The sequence below is a fragment of the Dipteris shenzhenensis genome, chromosome 17, assembly GCF_047967505.1.
Source record: "Dipteris shenzhenensis isolate YYH24624 ecotype China chromosome 17, Dip_SZ_1.0, whole genome shotgun sequence".
NCBI lineage: Eukaryota > Viridiplantae > Streptophyta > Polypodiopsida > Gleicheniales > Dipteridaceae > Dipteris > Dipteris shenzhenensis.
The window spans coordinates 5,930,254-5,947,866 of record NC_141612.1 but is presented as its reverse complement, the minus strand read 5'-3'; the positions used below and the strand labels follow the sequence as shown (position 1 = coordinate 5,947,866).

At 43.7% G+C, this 17,613-nt stretch overlaps 1 protein-coding gene across 1 annotated transcript in view; it reads right to left on the bottom strand.

The window, feature by feature from the left end:
* Window positions 1-14,329, bottom strand: part of LOC147891584 (uncharacterized) — a 57,174-nt gene extending 42,845 nt beyond the window's left edge. Inside the window, exons 1-2 of the mRNA XM_087387957.1 lie at window positions 14,002-14,329; window positions 2,668-3,383 (exon numbers count right to left, since the gene is read on the bottom strand). Coding sequence (XP_087244083.1) covers window positions 2,668-3,383; window positions 14,002-14,296 — 1,011 coding nt within the window. The 5' untranslated portion in view covers window positions 14,297-14,329. The remainder of the gene's footprint in view (window positions 1-2,667; window positions 3,384-14,001) is intronic.
* Between the last annotated feature and the right edge of the window lie 3,284 nt (window positions 14,330-17,613).

Here is a 17,613-nt window from a genome sequence, read left to right as displayed (position 1 = left end):
AATGTTGGTCTGTTCATGTTCATGGAAAACACACTATTGTTTGTGTTGATTCCGCAATTCTGGTAATGCTCTCTACTCAGCCAGCTGTCTGAAGACAAGAAACATGGTTGTGGGTTTAGTTCCTATCAGGTGTCTCTTGATTGATGCTCTTAAGCAACCATAGCCTGTACACTCTCTCTCTCTCTCTCATGCTCTTCAGTTGTTTTATTTCTATGTAAACACATTGTTATACGATCTGTTCAGTGATCCTCTTGCTCAGTTGTTGTTATGTTGAACTATTCAGACATACTTTCTTTAACATGGAGGGCACGTAGCCACAATGATTTGTGCAGATGTTCCATTGATAGAAGGAAGAAGTATTTAGCAGCCCTAACCTCGAAAGTGAGGTATGAGGTTGAAATGTTGAACCCAACCACCCTTAGAGACCTCACTAAATTGGCTGAAATTGCTTGGAGAAAATTGAATCCTCGTAAACCTTTCAACAAAGGAAAAGAGAAAGCTATTGTACAAAATGTTAACAACCAATCACGTCCTGGATGGACAGGGCATCCACGACACAAATGTCCTACTCTATTAGCCAAAATTGCCAAGACCAATTATGTAAAACGGACAAGAGGGTAAGGTTTCTACCTCATCATCCAGAACTCTACGGTGAACATAGAACCAAGAGTAAATGATATCCATTCAGCCAACACTGGTATATGGATGTGTGAACTGAATAGAGAGTAGGCATATTCATTGTAGAGTATGGACAGAGAATAAAGAATTTCATCCTCCATGTAGAGCGTCTTAAAGGATGAATAGGGCTGAAATAGAAGAGTTGGAAAAAGAGATTGATGATCTATAGTTTCCAACCAAGGTCTATTTCATCACTAACCAATCTCACTAATGCTCCAACCAAGATTGTAAAATCATCACTAACCAAGGACTACCTAGTTGAATGAAACATTTGGGTGAGAGCATCGTTTTAATACTGACCAACTTGTTGAGAATAAGTTTCAGCTTGTTGAGCAGGTTATTATGAAGAGATTTCAACAGCTTAGTATTCAGAAGAGGATTCTGAGCATGAAGAGATATTGAAGAGGCACTGCCCTGGTACTTATGCATTTTGGATATTCAGCATCAGGAGGAACCAAAACTAGAGGATGAGATTTTAGTTCCGATTTAGAAGAGATCGTATACTATCAAGAGAAGACTGTTTGCAGATTATGAAGAGGAGATGCAAATGTAGAAGTAACAGAGAAAAGCGTAAGCAAGAGAAAGAGACAAGAGAGGTTCTAGAAGAGGACTTCTGCCCATTAAAGCAGGAGGGAGTGTCGTGACAAGAGAAATCACTAATCCGTGATCAGTAGACATTGGAACATTATTATATATTATACGCTAATGGTGTGACATGTATTTGTATTTATGATGGACACTGACCGATTTGTTATGGCGGTGGATCATCTCAGTAGATAGAACTAGTCGAGCTGGAGCCACTGCTTCAAACGGCATCAAATTTAGACATGTGACACTTATTTTATTCATAAAGATGTGCACACACGTGTCTATGTCCTAGGGGCAATAGGAAGGGAAGGGTGCATTAAGGTGCATTGATGGTAGATGCATGGTAGGTGGAAATGGGAAGATGGAACTTGACTCTTGAGTGATCTCAAGGGACATTAATGAAAGGGTATCACCCTTTCATTGTGAATCACGTAGCATTCTCTCTATTCATCTTGCATTCATCCGCCATATCTCTCCCACCTTGCATGTAGGTCGAAAAGAGAAACACGTCCTTTCACAAGGGCGCTCTTCTCCCATTGGGGGGCCAATCGACATTCAAATTCTGCATGCATTGCACACATTGGCATCCTCGAGAAGTCCGGTTCTTCACACAATGGCCGTTATCTAGAGGGCTCACTTGTTTCCCACATGGTGGGGGATAAGTACAGTGGACTACTCCCCAACCCTTGTATCACATGTACATGACCTCGCCGACCACTCCTATCTAGCCTTCAGCATTTCAATTGCCATGCCACCGCAGGATGCAGTCTGCAGGCCAAATGGCCAGCCTGGGCTGGAACAAAACCAGGGCGGACTACATCGACCCAGTTGGGCTGACCAGGTGAGCTGGTCGGTTGACCAAGTCAGTCAACCAGCTCCCAATTGGCTGGTCCAGGCCATATAAAAGGGGCCTCGGCCCCCCCATTTTGGGCATTCAGCCATCAGTTCCAGCTCACGTATTTCTGCCATCAGCTTCAGCCCCCATCGCCTACGGTTCGCGGCTCCATTCAGCCGGCATATCGCTGCATCAGCATAGAGATCAGGGTGTCCCCTCCTCAGAAGTCCTCCAGCATCAGCAGTAGCCCGCATGATAAACATTCATATCACTTTGCAGTCATGTACAATCAGTCATTTAGGCCTTTTTGCCAGCATTTGTAAATCATAAATGAAGCATGCGTACATTAGAAATCTCACGTGTCCTAGGTGCTTGAGTTCTCTATTTGCATGTATCTATGTACACACATTCAGCAGCTTCCACACAGCATAGTAGATAGTCTTGCATGCCACATTGGATTCCCAAGCATAGCATTGCAGTGAGCCCATGTTACATTTTTTTTATAACTGACATATGGAAGCAACCATTAATCGTATAAGCATAAAGTTTAGCTTTCAAGATCATACCTTCATCACCAAGTTAGTCTTTTCTTCAGTTTGTGAGGTCGCCAGTACGGAGGCATCATCACCTTCAGTCAGATTTTCCATCCTATCAGAACTTTTATATGCAACTTCTGTGGATCCTTTCATGCTCTCTTGCTCGTTTGTACACACATTCTTGGGATCTTGGGTTTCAGAGGGTTGACCATCCATGATCTGTTTCAAAAAGTGTTGCCCTTGCCTTCGTTGATTCTCGTCAGCTGATTTCAAAACCTCAAAACAGGCAGCAAAAACACTCCTAGGTTGGAAGTAAAAGAGTTTAACGAGATTAAATGCTACTAATATCAGCAACTTCTCCTGCATAGATGTTGCATCCTTCAAGTAAGCAGAGCAGTGCTCTTCAAACCCTACTTCTGTGACTGCAGACTTGATAAGATCCCTTCCTTCCAATCGACCCAGCAAGTAGAAAGCTATTCCATGACAAACTGCTGTAGACGTATCAGAAATCTCTGGAAATTCAGATGCTGCAGTTATTGCTGCAGATGAAAGCTCTACCAGCCCTGACATGCATGCCTCCAGGGTCTTGAATGCAATCCCATCAAAATCTCCCCCTTGAAAAACCACACTCTCACTCCAATCAAGGATTTGTATCAGAGCATTCGATGCACGTTCGATTGCACTTGGACAATATACAGCATATCGTGGAATAAGTTCTGCAGCAATTCGTTGTACACTGGAGCAGCCTGCATCAGATCCAATAAGAGAAATTTGGGATTCCAAAAACAGTAAAACCAAGGCATTCATTTCCGATCCATTGCCAAAAGCAGTTAAACTAAGGCATTCATTTCCAATCCATTGCACAAATGACAAAGCCTTTGAACACCATACAGCACTCGTGAATCTCTTTGCAGCCATTTACATAATTAATACTGGTTCTCTGTACAAAACAGATGACAGCAGCATAACTACATTGAACGCTCATAGAATTAATTGCAATTATTCCCCTCATTAATGCAGAAATGACTCCAAACAATAGAAAAATGCAGCAATTCAACATTAAAGAATCACAACATGTATATTATAGATGAATTCACGAGCATGCTCAAACTCATCCTCTAAACCACAAAATAGTGTGCAGTTTCAATTTCATGAGAGTCTCTCATAAGGTTGAAATCCATACACTACATCACAAGTAGCAGGGACTAGCTACTATGACACTCCCACTGACATCATCAGCCGCCAAGAGTGGGTGTAGACCATAGTATAAACGTATGCTCTCACACATACATATCCACACATGCTTGAGCATCCACTCATACAAAGGTCTTCATACTGAGTTTCTGTCAGCACTCCGGAGGTGAAGGGCACACTCAGCCATGACACAAAGACTAATCAAAAAGCAGTCATCATTCAAGCTACAACTGCTAGTAAAGACTACAATGATTTCATTTCAGTCTCTCTCCAACGAGAAGTTCTAAGCAAAAAATGCTTAGACAATCTAGCCGCTAGGGCAATGCACCACTGAAGAAAGAATTTGTTGCAATATCAGCAAGTGGCAATATGGAGAATCATAACATGATCCAAAATTCCAACATGGCATCCAAACTCCCTCACAAAACCTATTCAGTCCTAAAGAAGACCCTGAAAAGTCAGAGATGCAGTAATCTGCAAAAGAGGAGAAGAGATTTCATCCATCAAAAATCAAAATGCAAGGCTAGTTTTTCAACTGTTACAACGTTGCATTTGTCTTTTTCATATATGTCATTGAAAACTTGTGAAAGAAGCTTTCTTATTATTCATGACTTCAAATCTTCCAAATCTATCTTAGTATAGAGTGTAGTAAAATCAAATGTTTAAAGAAAGATTGAAGTAAACTTCTCTTCTACACTCCTAGAAAAGTTTAAAAACTTTATGACTAGTTGAATGTGTACTTCTAGCTCAAGTCCAAGCTTCTGCTACAGTGTTAGAACACGCAGCCAAAAAAAAAGGTCCCACGAGATCACTCCTAAGAACTCTAGATCCTACTCGGGACGTGCACACATACATACAAATGTAAATCCGCTCAGACCTAATAACAGAATACAACGCCCTAATCTGCTGCTGCACAAAGCTCAATGAGGTCTTCAATGGCTATGGGAGGAGCTCAAAACTCTCCATCTGTCAGCACTCATTTGCCCCAAGAGATCCACTCACTGGTTGAGCTCTTCACAAGGGCTAAGGGCTGCTGGATCTACTAGTGCCTTTGCTGCACCTTGCTGCTACTCTTGGCTCCACCTTCTCTTGTGCCTAGAAGCACTGAGGGAAAGGGAACATTCCGGGAACGTTACCAGGGAACGAGAACGTTCCGGAAATTTGGGTGACAGAACGGGAGCGTTCCAGGAAGGGGGAACGGGAACCGCAACGACACGTCATCATATGACATAAAACTATGTTAGAAAATGAAAGAAACTTACATTTTAAAGCTGTAAACTTTCTATATAAGCTCTAAAATACTCATTTGAAACTTTCAAAGAGCAAAAAATAAAAAATTTGACGTTCCGGGGCCGGCCTGCTTCCTGGAACAGCGTTCCGGATGTCGGAACTCCGTTCCATGGTAACTATGTGGACCCACACACCTGGACTATTAACACTATTTTACCCATACACAAGCAAGGGATCCCATGAGCCCGGGAAACTACAAGATCATGATTGTACATGTCATGTCCAAGATTTATGCATCAGTGCTTGACGCTGAGGTCAATCAATTTGCTGAGATGCAGTGGCTTAGAGCATATGGACAGGCCGGGTTCTGTCATGATCATGGTACTATGGATCACATTCTCACACTCGGATGTATTATTGAGGAGGCTAGGGCACGGAAGCAGAGGGTTTATGTGGACTTCCGTAAGGCCTTTGATACAGTTCCGAGAGCCCTCCTCATCGGGCGCTTACAGGATTTGGGTTATGATCAGAAGATCAGTTGGGCTGTCATGGCACTTTACGAGAGAGTCTCTGGCAGAGTTCAAAAAAGGTCTGGATGGACGGATGAGATTTTGAGTGTTCCTCTCTTTCCCAGATCAGAGATGCTTGGCTGCATCTATTCATGAGGCAGTCAGACTTCGTGGGCACATACTTCGATCAAAGAGACGGGTAGACTCTTCTCAAAGCATCATCACGGAGTTCTTCCAGCCGGATCACGCAGGCTCCCATTCTACAGCCTCCAGACGCGATCGGAATCCAACATCAGTGACGCGAGAGCTCAAGCAGAGGGTTGACACACATATTCTACTTGGTGAAATCCCCTCCTTGTTCAAAGTGGGAGCACTACCTACAATGGTTACGGTTGCCCTTGTCAGACGTAGAGCCGTGACTATGAACTACTTGATAGTTATGGCGACCCTCCACGGTACTTTCTTTCTTTATTTCATACGACTTAGCTAGGAAGCTCTAAGCATCCATAGCTTTGAAGCTGGTGGAGCTACTATCAAGCATCAACACCCATGCAGAAAAACAAAAGATACATGCTACATAGTCGTATCTGAGTAATAGTCATCTCCATCATCACTATAATCGCTAACTACTAATGTAGACCACCTTGTAAATAAGTAACTCCCCAAATACATACATAACTGAGACTTTAGGAAATAAATAAAGTTAACGAGGCAAGGCAGAAGGCAAGCAAAGAAAGAAAGATGGGTGCAAGCAATTCTCTCAGAGTGACGCTCTCCGGCTCTATCTTTCTAAGGTAAATTGAGCTTAAGCTCACTTTCAGCTTGTTCGTACCAGGTTTTCTCACAATCTCGTAGACCCATCAGTCTTCCGAAGAGTTTAATAAACTTTCTTTCTTTCTTTCTTTCTAGTTCCCTTGTATGCACTCTTGAGGACCTGTTTTGGCACCCTGCAGAGGACTAGACTGAATGGTTATGTACCCCCAATGTGGAAATGCCTACTAGGGTTAGATTCGGCTGTCAACGTTGCACACATTTGCGGAGGGGGAGAGAGAGACAGACAAGAGGAGGCAAGATAAGTTTGTTTATAGCATGGAAATGCGGTGCCAACCAGGAGGGTGTGTGGTGAGGATAAAACCGTTATTGGTCCTGGTCAGAGCAGACAAATGAGATTGTGATGTTCCTCCTTGCCACGAGGGCTTGCTGTTGATCCCACTCCGTGTGGTGAAGGAGCTACTATGATCCCAATGGCCTCGGAGCTTCAGCATGCCCTTGGGCATCATCTTCATCTAAACCTCTATGGTGGAGGCTATCGTCAAGTTCAAGCCACCGGGATCGAGACCGGTAGACTGCCAGTCAAACAGCTACAGACTGGGCCAACCCAGTCTATAGATCTAGCCAACCAGCCACAGACTGGGCAGACCCAGTCTGTAGATCCAACCACGACCGAGCCTGTGCTGACCTGACTAGATCAGGCCCCCCTCCCCGTTCTGCTGACCTGTCAGTCCAGAGACTGCCATGGTCTCTCGTCTGTGCACAGGCTGCTGGCTCCTGCTCCAGCCCTACTGCAGCCACCCTGTTGGCTTCCCTAGCCCATAGCAGGCCATATGCTGACACAGTCTGCTGGGCCTTTCTGGCCCTGCAAGATCTCACCATTGTGCCCTTTCTCAAGGGCCTACAGTAACACCTGTGTTGTCCTTCACAACAGCCACCGTGCACCTTCGCAATAGATCTTCTACCAATCTAGATGCTCCAAGAAGACCCGCAACTCCTATTGTACTGCTGGTACCGGCTACTGTACCAGATGTCCTATTCTTGCTGCATGCTGCTCACAGGTTTCTCCTCTTCTAGAGCTTCCAACAGTGGACTATGTAGCAGCCCATGTGGCAGCCTACAATTGCGTTGTGGATATCTCCCTCCACCTAGATCTGCCCATGTGGCATCCAAACACAGCAGACTCTCAAACTCCCCCTACATTGGTACCATGTCCCTGTGCTCTCCTCATATGGGGGCTTATAGGTGGAACAATGGATCCTATTTTCCAAAAGATCACTGCTTCTCTAGGTAGCTCGAAAGCCCTGATCTATAGGTGCTGTCCAACACCTTAACAACGTGAACATGAATTGTTGCCCATGGGAGGAAGAGCCTTCCTGCAGACTGTTTCACCTACTGTACACTGCTGTGGATCTGTTGTCAAGGCTGCAGACGAAGACCCAGAACCTGCTGGAACTTCTGGGACTGGAGATGCTGCAACTGGGCACTGAGAGGCTGCTTTCATCGGCACGAAACCCAGTCAGCCAATCTACTACTGATCTGGCTGCCCAGATCAATCTGCTGGCTGACCTACAGGAGGCTATAAATGCAACATGATTGCTCCTAGCTAGAGATATCTCTAGGATATTTAGCTTAAATGGAGAGCCCTAGCATGTTTAGAACAGTTATGAATAGCTTGAACAGGAAATATACTAGGATCACTCACTTAGGAATCAGAATTGCATTGCTGAAGTATGCAGGAAGCACAATGTGTTAGGACAGGATAAGTACCTTCATAGAGTTGGAGAGTAGGAGAGGGAAAGTAAGTCAGGGGCTGGACTTACAAGAGAACAGAGTAGAATAGAGCTGAATAGCAGCTAGAACTGAAAAGCCCCTAATTCCAGAGGAGCCATAACTGCAGATAGCCAAAAATGCACTTGCAGGAACCAATTTCGAGGCAAGGCAAATGACCACGGATGAGCCTCATACTTGGAGCAGGGATTGCTGCTACTGGGGCGACTCTGTATATGCAGAGAATCAGCATTTGGAGCAGCAAATCACCAGATAGCTGGATTTTTGGAAATCTGCCTGCGTCGCATAAAGCCTGGGTAACACTGGGATTTCCCAAGTTTGCTCAGGGCTTTATGATCAGGATAGCAAGGCAATGATAATATCCCCAATGGAATGAAATTCGTAACATCACTCTAGTAGGTCGTAGGAAATTCTGGAATTGTGCCAGCGTTAACTTTTAGGGCCAAAATACAGGTCCAGACCAAAAATTTTGGTGCATTGCACTCAGAATGATGTACAAAACTGGAAATTCTGAAATTTTTGAAGTTTTGTCCCTATTACAGCTTGACGCATTGGGATAACTTCTGGCGACCAAATTTGGTACAGAGGTGTATCATAGGCCCATGACCTCATGCACCAATTTTCAGCATGAAATGACGAGAGTTTTACCGACAAAATTGCCTGGATAGTGCTCTGATACCAATCCAACATGACTGCTCCTAACTAGAGATATCTCTAGCTTATTTAGCTTCAATAGAGAGCCCTAGGCTAAGCTTCGCATGATTAGAACAGTTATGAATAGCTTTGAACAGGAAATAGGCTAGGATCACTCACTTAGTGAAGTATGCAGGAAGTACAATGTGTTAGGACAGGATAAGTACCTTCATAGAGTTGGGGAGTAGGAGACGGAAAGTAAATCAGGGGCTGGATCTACAACAGGAACTTGTAAGGGGCTGCACAAGGACAGGAGGAGTTAGATCCACTTTAGAATTCAGCTTAGAGCTAGAGGCCCTGGCTGTTGAATCCCATTTGGCATTATAAGAGTGTATTTCCAAAGCTGAGTACCAATTTGGAAAGGGGGGGGGGCATGCGTCTTATAGAAACTAGGGCAGGCTAACTTACAACTTTAGTTATGGACCTGTAGCCCAAACTGCCACGTGGCATCAATTTAAAAGCCTAAGGTACAAAGTACAAAGTATAAAGCTAGTTAAAAAGCTACTAAGTGCCCCTTTTGTTACAATAAATAGCCCTTCCTGCCCCCACTACTTCATGTTCCTGACCTGGCCCCAGGCCTGCTGCTGCTCCTGTGCACAGGGTCAGACCTGCTGCTGATCTGCAAACTGCCACTGACTGGTGCTGCTGCTGCCGACTGCTCCTGTCCATGCACTCTACCTGTATGCTTGGCCCGACACATGGCCCTACTCTACTGCCCTAAACACATGGCACGAGACTCAGTTGTGCCTGCTCACAAACAGTGGCCGGCCTACTGCCTTGCCACGAGAATGACATAAGCTTCATCACTCGAAAGGGTAACCAGGCACAGATTTACTTCAAAGAAAAAAGCTCAAGGGTCAAGATCCTTAGACAAACCAACAAGCTGAAAGGTACTAGGATTTGGATATCTGAAGAGCTCACTATGACCCAACTCAAACAACAGGCAAATGAACTCATCAAAGTGAAAGAAGCAAGGAAGGAAGGTAAATGGGCGGTCTACCGAGATGGGCAAGCACTGATAAGAGATTTCAAACCTAAACCCAAAGACTCTGTCTTAAACTGATGTTATTCAGATCACTCTTACATAATACCTGAACGTAGTTATGTTATGCTATTATAATAACCTGGGGCTGAGTTGTTGTACTCCCCCACAGACTCTCAGTCTCTAACTGATGTTGTAGTTTTTTTGGTGTGTGTATTTTGTCCCATAGACCCGCGAGGTCTTCCGAGGACATTAATCTCTCTCTCTCTCTCTCTCTCTCTCTCTCTCTCTCTCTCTCTTTCTTTCTTTCTTTCTCTATCTATCTATCTATCTATCTATCTATACACACACACACAGACAGTGTGTGTGTGTGTGTGTGTAGAGAGAGAGAGATACACACACACACACGTCCCTGAAAATCTCAGAGCGCACACTTTTTTTTTGTAAGAAACTCACAGCTCACACACACGCACACACATATATATACATCCCCGAGAATCTCATCATACATGCTTACAGACTGGATGTGCTCTGCCTTTTCAGGCCTTGCATTCCAATCACGTCTTGTCGACAAGCATGTGGAGATTTCCACCTGCATCACAGCTCCATTCAACATGGGGTTTGAGGATCAATCATGCAAGAAAGCATTGGAAATTCAGATAATGTGTCAAGGTAGCATTAGAGTCACGTTCACATTACAATTCCTCACTTCGCTGAAACGTGTATGCAGCTTTTGCCTTATGAAGGCCTACAAATGTTTTGCATGTCTCTCTTCACAGCTCATATGCTCAATATATGATATGAGCACGCAACACCCCATGTTGGATAGATGTGCCCTTGCCCCACTGTGAGCCCACAAATGAGGACGACAGGGGCAGGACACCTGAAACTAGGGTTTGAGGAGGCTATCATGTGGGCACAAGCTGTGAAGCATGGGCAGATCTGAGACAGCCTTAGGGCTGCTGATGCAGAGCACTATGGTGTGCATGATGTAGAGCCATTATTTGTGTATACTTGTATGCACATGTCACTAATAGTATGATCTTGAGCATTGGTGATCCTGGGTGCTTTCCGTTACAAAGGTTAGGCTCTTGCAAGCCACCCTTATCCTGACATGATATCAAATCTCTTCATTGTGGTCAAAATGGATAGCGAAGAAGAGTACCCAATGATGTTGGGGCGACCATGGTTGGAGGGTGCCAAGGTTCTCAACGATTCGGGAGGAGAGACCCTCACAATCGCCCAAGACGGGAAGGACGTGCAAATATCAATGAGCAAAAGCATGATCCACAAGAATTGTAAGCCCAAATGCCTAGAGGCGGATTCAGCATGCCTGTGGGCGTCACCAATCCCTGATCTGCCATACAAATGTTGAATGGCGAAGGCTTGAAGTTCTTCAACTTATTGAGCCAGGGACGTGACAGTTTGCAAGTCAAATCCCAAAATACTGGCATCAATCATCTACATCAAAAAACTTGGTGTAGATTTTTTGAATTTGTACAAATGTCTTCCTAGTAGGCAGTTTACACTATTTTATCATTGCCGCTCCATCATGCATCTAGAACTATTCAATGCATAAAGAGGAATATGGGAGATTATAAAAGGAACAAAGACTAAATCCAAGCAAATGGATGTCAGGGCAAGGTTGTGAAGGCTACACATGCAATAGATGTCACAAAAAGGGTGCTCTGAGATTCTAAGGCACTTTCAATGATCATCACGACAGCTGCAGATTCGGTGCTTCTGCACATTCAATTTGACTATATATGAAGGATCTATTTGAGACCAACATGCAGCAAATATTGTGGCGCTCCAAAATCAGTTGTACATGCTAAGTCTAACAATAGCCATTTGGTGAAGTGAAGGTTCTCAGATATTGACAGGCAGCAGTTGGTCAGAAAGTGGACAATAAGCAGTTGGCCATGCTTTGTTTGATGGAGTTCGCAACGAGAAGGCACTTACTGCTTTGAGCCAAGGGAAGATGAAAGCAAGGGCAGGCACAAAAAAGTAAAGTCTAAAGGAAAATGATCCCTTAGAGGACAGGGACTCTTATGACGGTGAGAGCAAGAAGAAGAAGAAAAAGTGTGATCAGCTACAACACTTGATTCACATAAGAAAAATGTGGCAACCAAGGAGATTTACCCCAATATTATGCAGACCACGGTGTGACAATGATCATGTCAAACAATGAGCAGCGATCCACAGATCCAAATTCTTTTGTGGAGGTAGACTGCATGGGTTGCTCAAATATTGAGGCTCCACCACAAGGGATGAGGATGAGGCTAGCCAATCTGAGAAAGAAAGAAAGAAAGAAAGAAAGTTTATTGCTGGCAACATGAGTAAGAACTAGGGTACTAATCCCCTCTATACATTATTCAAGATTTCAGTTGCATGCTTGGGGCAGATTGTCTATTTAGGTTGGGGCTTCCAGAGAGTTTTCATGGTCCCATTGCATGATGCTTAAAACGTATGTGGTGGACCCAGTTGCAGAGACTGTCAAGAAACTGGGAAGCCGCCAATAGAGAAGCGTTTGCAAGGGGGCTTAGGTCCTCAACTCATAACCACTAAAGAATCTCGTGAAGCGCAGAGGAAGGGAGGCAATAAGACATCATCGACCCTTATTTTAGTACCAGACAGATACAGCAGCACTTGCTGCAGGTGTGAGGTACATGCAGGGTTCTGTGTAATAAGTCTGTCCTATTTGTAGCATTATATAGACATGCTGTCTACTCCGCTGTACATACACTTCCAGATATGTGTGTATTCTTTGGGTGCATCAAGCATGATCTCGAGATTGGGTATATTCCACTGCAAAATTAGGCTCTAGCAAGGTAGCCTTTTTTATAACATGGTATCAGAACTCCGTCTGGTTCATGCTTAGATTTATTATGACAACCCAATCCCGTAGATGAGACTTCTAGCCAAACTCCTAATATGCCCTAAGACTTTCAGTGGCAGAACAAAGCATCCCCCAACATAACCTGTGAACACTTCGACCCTTATAAGAGATATGATAACTATATCGGCAAAGAAGCTTACAAATTCTGCAGTTGATGACCACACTTAAGGCAATACAATTTCAGCATGCCACTAAGAAGTGAATTCAGCAATTTCAGCATGACCGCACTTGCGGCAATACAATTTCAGCATGCCACTAAGAAGTGAATTCCGGCAATACAATTTCAGCATGCGACTAAGAAGTGAACTCCTTAGTCTAACAGACCTTGTGACAGTATTTGCCCCTCCTGAACACCTTCCTGTTCCGATAGATGCCCCACTTCTCCCCTTTCCATCCCCGACGACTATACAGCCACCTCGTGGGCATCACCAAGCCTACTTTTGCAAAAGGAGCCATACTTTGGGGGGAGACTTGTGCTGCTTGGACCAATGGAAAATCCCTTAGACTACTTCATGAAGACACAATTGAAGAGGTGATTAAAAGGATACCTTTGGTGCTTTTGCTAGGCCTCGGTGGCCTACTAAGCCCACCCTCGTAAATTCTGCATGCGTTCTTCCTTGTGATCCAAAAGTATTTTGGCAAGGTCAAATTCGACTTTGTTACAATGAAGCCCTTTCCCAAATAATGCCTCTATTGGTTTCCGATAGAGCAAACTTGATTGTCATAGTTTGTCCATTAATGCCCGCCCATGCACTACCTTCAAAAGTTGAGTGAATATATGTTATATCATAAAATTGAAAATTTTTATAAAAATAAAATACAAAAAGGGTGAGTGAGTGGGTGTGTGTGTGTGGAAGGGCAGAGGGAGAGAGGGAGAGAGAGAGAGAGAGAGAGAGAGAGAGGCCCTTAGAAGAGATAAGCTAAAAGACGGTAGGCGGGAATATTATGAATTAAGGCACCTTGATGCGCAGCATATCCTGCCATGCCAGTTCAAATAAATCCAAAACAATAGCAAGGAGCAGTATATGTAAGGTCCGAATGCGTCCTGCATTAAGTGACATACTTGACTGACAGGAATAGTAAAGGAACCTCCTCGTGGAGTGCTTAGGTAATGAACACTCGACGCAAATCGCTGCACTCTCGTCTTCACTCTTATCTAAAGTTTGGGTTCCAAGGATAAGCTTGTGCCTTGACTACGTAGGATCTTAGGCTTCCACGGATTTCGGTCACGACAAGGAATTATCTAGCGTCCTAAGATTCAATGACCGCAATGAGGAGGAGGAAAGAAAAATTACCAGTAGAAAGCTTAAGGATGGAGTAGTAGGCGTCCTCGAGGTCCTGCTTGTAGCTAGAGCCGACGCTTCGCTTGCGATCGAGGCAAAACTTAAGGCGGCGGTACATCTTGTAGAATGAACCGATTTCGTCTCTGTTTTTTTTCTTGCGGAGTTTCTCATCATCTGTTAAAGGTGCTGCTGCGTTAGAAGGGACGGCATCAGAGGCAGAAGGCGCGACGGGGCTGGGCAGCTGCTGCACAGGGCCAGAGTCCCCCTCGTAGTGCTTGCGTTTCTTTAGCGGAGGTTCGATCGCCATAGCTCTCACCTCTTCTGCTCTCTCCCTCACATACACACACAACTCAATCTGCAAAATTTATTTCATGGGTATCACTGTATGTATTGCATTAGTATTTGTAGCGCGTCCCCATAACATTCATAATGTATATATTTAAACATTTTTTCCAACAAAGTACAAAACATAACATTAATAATGTTTATATTGAAACATTTTTTTCAACTCAATCTGCAAAATTTCTTTCATGGGTATAAATGTATATATCCCATTAGTATTTGTAGCTCGTCCCCATAACATTCATAATGTATATATTGAAACATTTTTTCCCACAAAGTACAAAACTTGGGTTTCAAATTTTTGAATGTTTTTCTTGAGGATTTGCAAATTTGTAGGAGGATCAGCTTCACGATATTGAAAAATGGGTGTTAGTGTTGCAGATTTAGGCAAATAATAGGTATCCATGATATTGAAAAATGGGTATTCGTATTTATAGCAAGGGCATCTTCACCTAAGATGCAAAAATTAAGGTAAGGTGGGTGGGAAATATTAACGCACCGTTCCTAAAGATTCGATGCAAAAATTAAGGTAAGGTGGGTGGGAAATATTAAGGCATCGTTCCCGAAGATTCGACGTTCGAGGAGATTTAGGCGCACTCCATAAGATTCGACATTCCAGAAGCTTCAACCGGTATACATATAAGAGAGGAGGGAGGGGGAGGGAGAGCCAAGGTAGAGAGGGGGAAGGGGAGGTCAAGCAAAGCGTTGAGAGGGACAGGGAGGAGCACAGGGAGAGGTAGAGTGTAGCTTAGTATTAAGCTAGCTTAATGGAGTGCAGTGATAGATAAATTAACTAATTAATAGATTTTATTTAGGAGAGAGAGATTTTATTTTAGCTTTAAAATCTACAAATCCTCAAGAAACAAGATGAATGCTCATAAAGCATTCATAAGGCCTACCTCATATGCGCAGCTTGGGGGAGAGAGAGAGAGAGAGAGAGAGAGAGAGAGAGAGAGAGAGAGAGAGAGAGGACTTGGATGTGCAACAGGAGAAGAGAGAAGAGAGAGAGGGGGGGGAGTGGGCCTTGCCTTGAAATAGAAAGAGAGAAAGAGGGAACGTAGAAATTAGAGAAGTGCACAAAAAAAGGATTTGAAATTATTTTCGCTTTGCCAAGCTCACCCACCGTCAATAAGGCTACCACTCGAAACGTGGCAAACCAAAAACTTCAAAAAGTTGAAACCCAATTTTTGTGCTTTGTTGAAAAAAATGTTTTTTTAAAAGCTTGAATAAGAAAAAAAATAAATGAAAAGAAAAGACTCATGCAAAGGCAAGGCCCAAAGAGCTCTTGCGACTATGACTAGGTTTTTAACTCAAGTACTTCAACGTTTAATCCCATCCAGCTTATTGAGAAAAATGTTTTCTGTGAACACTGGCTACTACCATATTGATTTAAATTCCATTATGTACCACAGGCTTCTAATTGAGTGCAAATGCATTTCACAATATGCAGCCCAAGCGAACTTTATTGAAAATTAATTAGTCTCTCGCCCCTTACGAATGAACTGATTTTACAACTTTACCTCTACCTAAATGGAACCACATAATTCTTGACTAAACAAACGGGCATGGATGCCCTAATGAATTAATTAGTATTAGTCTCTCGCCCCTTGCAAATGAACTAATTTTACAAATTTCCCTCTACCTAAATGGAACCACATAATTCATGACTAAACAAGCGGTCATGGATGCCCTAATAGTGTTTTGAAATCTCCTCGAATAGCATCTATCATGTGGCAAAATATACAATCCCTGAGGTCCTCCACATCATTAGATCGTATGCTCTTTCAATGGTCATAAGTTAGAGAGGACTACGAGAAAGGAATGAACTTTAAATTTTGAGGCTTGATGGTGGTGCTAGGTTTGGTGGCGGGCATGCATCGGGGGTTGGGATAGGTCTGAAGCATTGCCGTAGTGTGCAATCGGAGGGCATGGAGGTCGAGACAAGTTCCATAAGTGAGGTAGGTGGTTGGGAGGGACGTCTTGTGAAGGGAAAGGTTCCATGTAGGAGATAACTTTTGAAAAGAAGGGTAAGGAGAAGCCCACGCACCCTCGTATGCCAAGGCAATGCAACTCAAGTTTTGAGGAGGCTTCTCCCCGCTTAGAGATGAGGAAGCCCTTTAGATTGCATAAACTGAAGTCCATAGAAGAGCAAGGGAGTCCGCGAAAAAGGCTAACGAGAAATTGGCAAAAGGCACATGATTCCTCTTGAAGTTATCAAGCTCAGAAGGTTGCTAGAGAAGGAGTGTATCTCTTCTTTGCTGAAAGCGTTCCGAATATGATTGAGCTCGGGCAATTTATAGCTTACGAATGTGATATCCCTGCTAATAACTATGTTGCCTGGTTTCTCGAAAAAGGGGTCTTCTTGATCAATTGTATATTTGACCAGTTTCATAGTGATGTTTTAGGTCGCTCTTATTTATTTGCTAAATGTCGGTGTTGGCAATATCATGGACCCTCTTTTTAGATCAACAAATATGTGTTTCATGATTGTGCATTATGGATTGATTCCCCAAATCTTTCAAGTGCGGGCTCTGTCAAAAGGATTGCATGTTCTCTCGGAAAGGTCTTGCTTGTGCAGGTCTCAACCCTAAGCAGGCATGGATTTTCTAGGATAGAGCCCAAGATATCCTAGAGCTCATGGAAGTCAACATGGCAAATGGGAAAATTTATCTCCAACAAGTGTGTTTTGGTCCCTTTCTTGATGCCTACTTCATATGCATGAAATCACGTCACTTTGCCTGAAATTTTCTAAATAGAGCTCGGAATGTGGCACTGGAGCTTGGAGTCAAGAAAGATAGCACACATGACAAGGATGTTGGAGATCCTGTCGAAGTACTGCCACATGCAAGTGATAAGCAAGCCCCATCAAGTCTTGCTCATGAGCAAGAGAGGAACGCATTCGGCCAAGATCTAGTGACGATCCTAGGTTCGAACAAAGAGAAGCAATGGAAGATTGTTGGCAAGAAAGGAAAAGCTAAAGCTGAAGGCTCAAAATGTACAGAGAGAAGCAAGAAGTTAGAGGAGAATCGTCCCCCGCGAAAGGTGGCAAGGGGTTAAAGAAGGTCAATGAGGGGTAAGTGATGGCCAACGGTCCCCTAGATCCTAGAGACTTAAGTAGTTCGAAACCTCATCCTAATATGGTGCTACCCATAAAGAGGATATGCTAGAGGCCAATCATAAAAAGTGTCTGCTTGAGGAGAAGGAGATGTAGAAGAAATTGCTCATTGAAGTTGGCTCCACCAATGTCATGCAGCAAACCACCAGCAAGACTTCGAAGAGTAT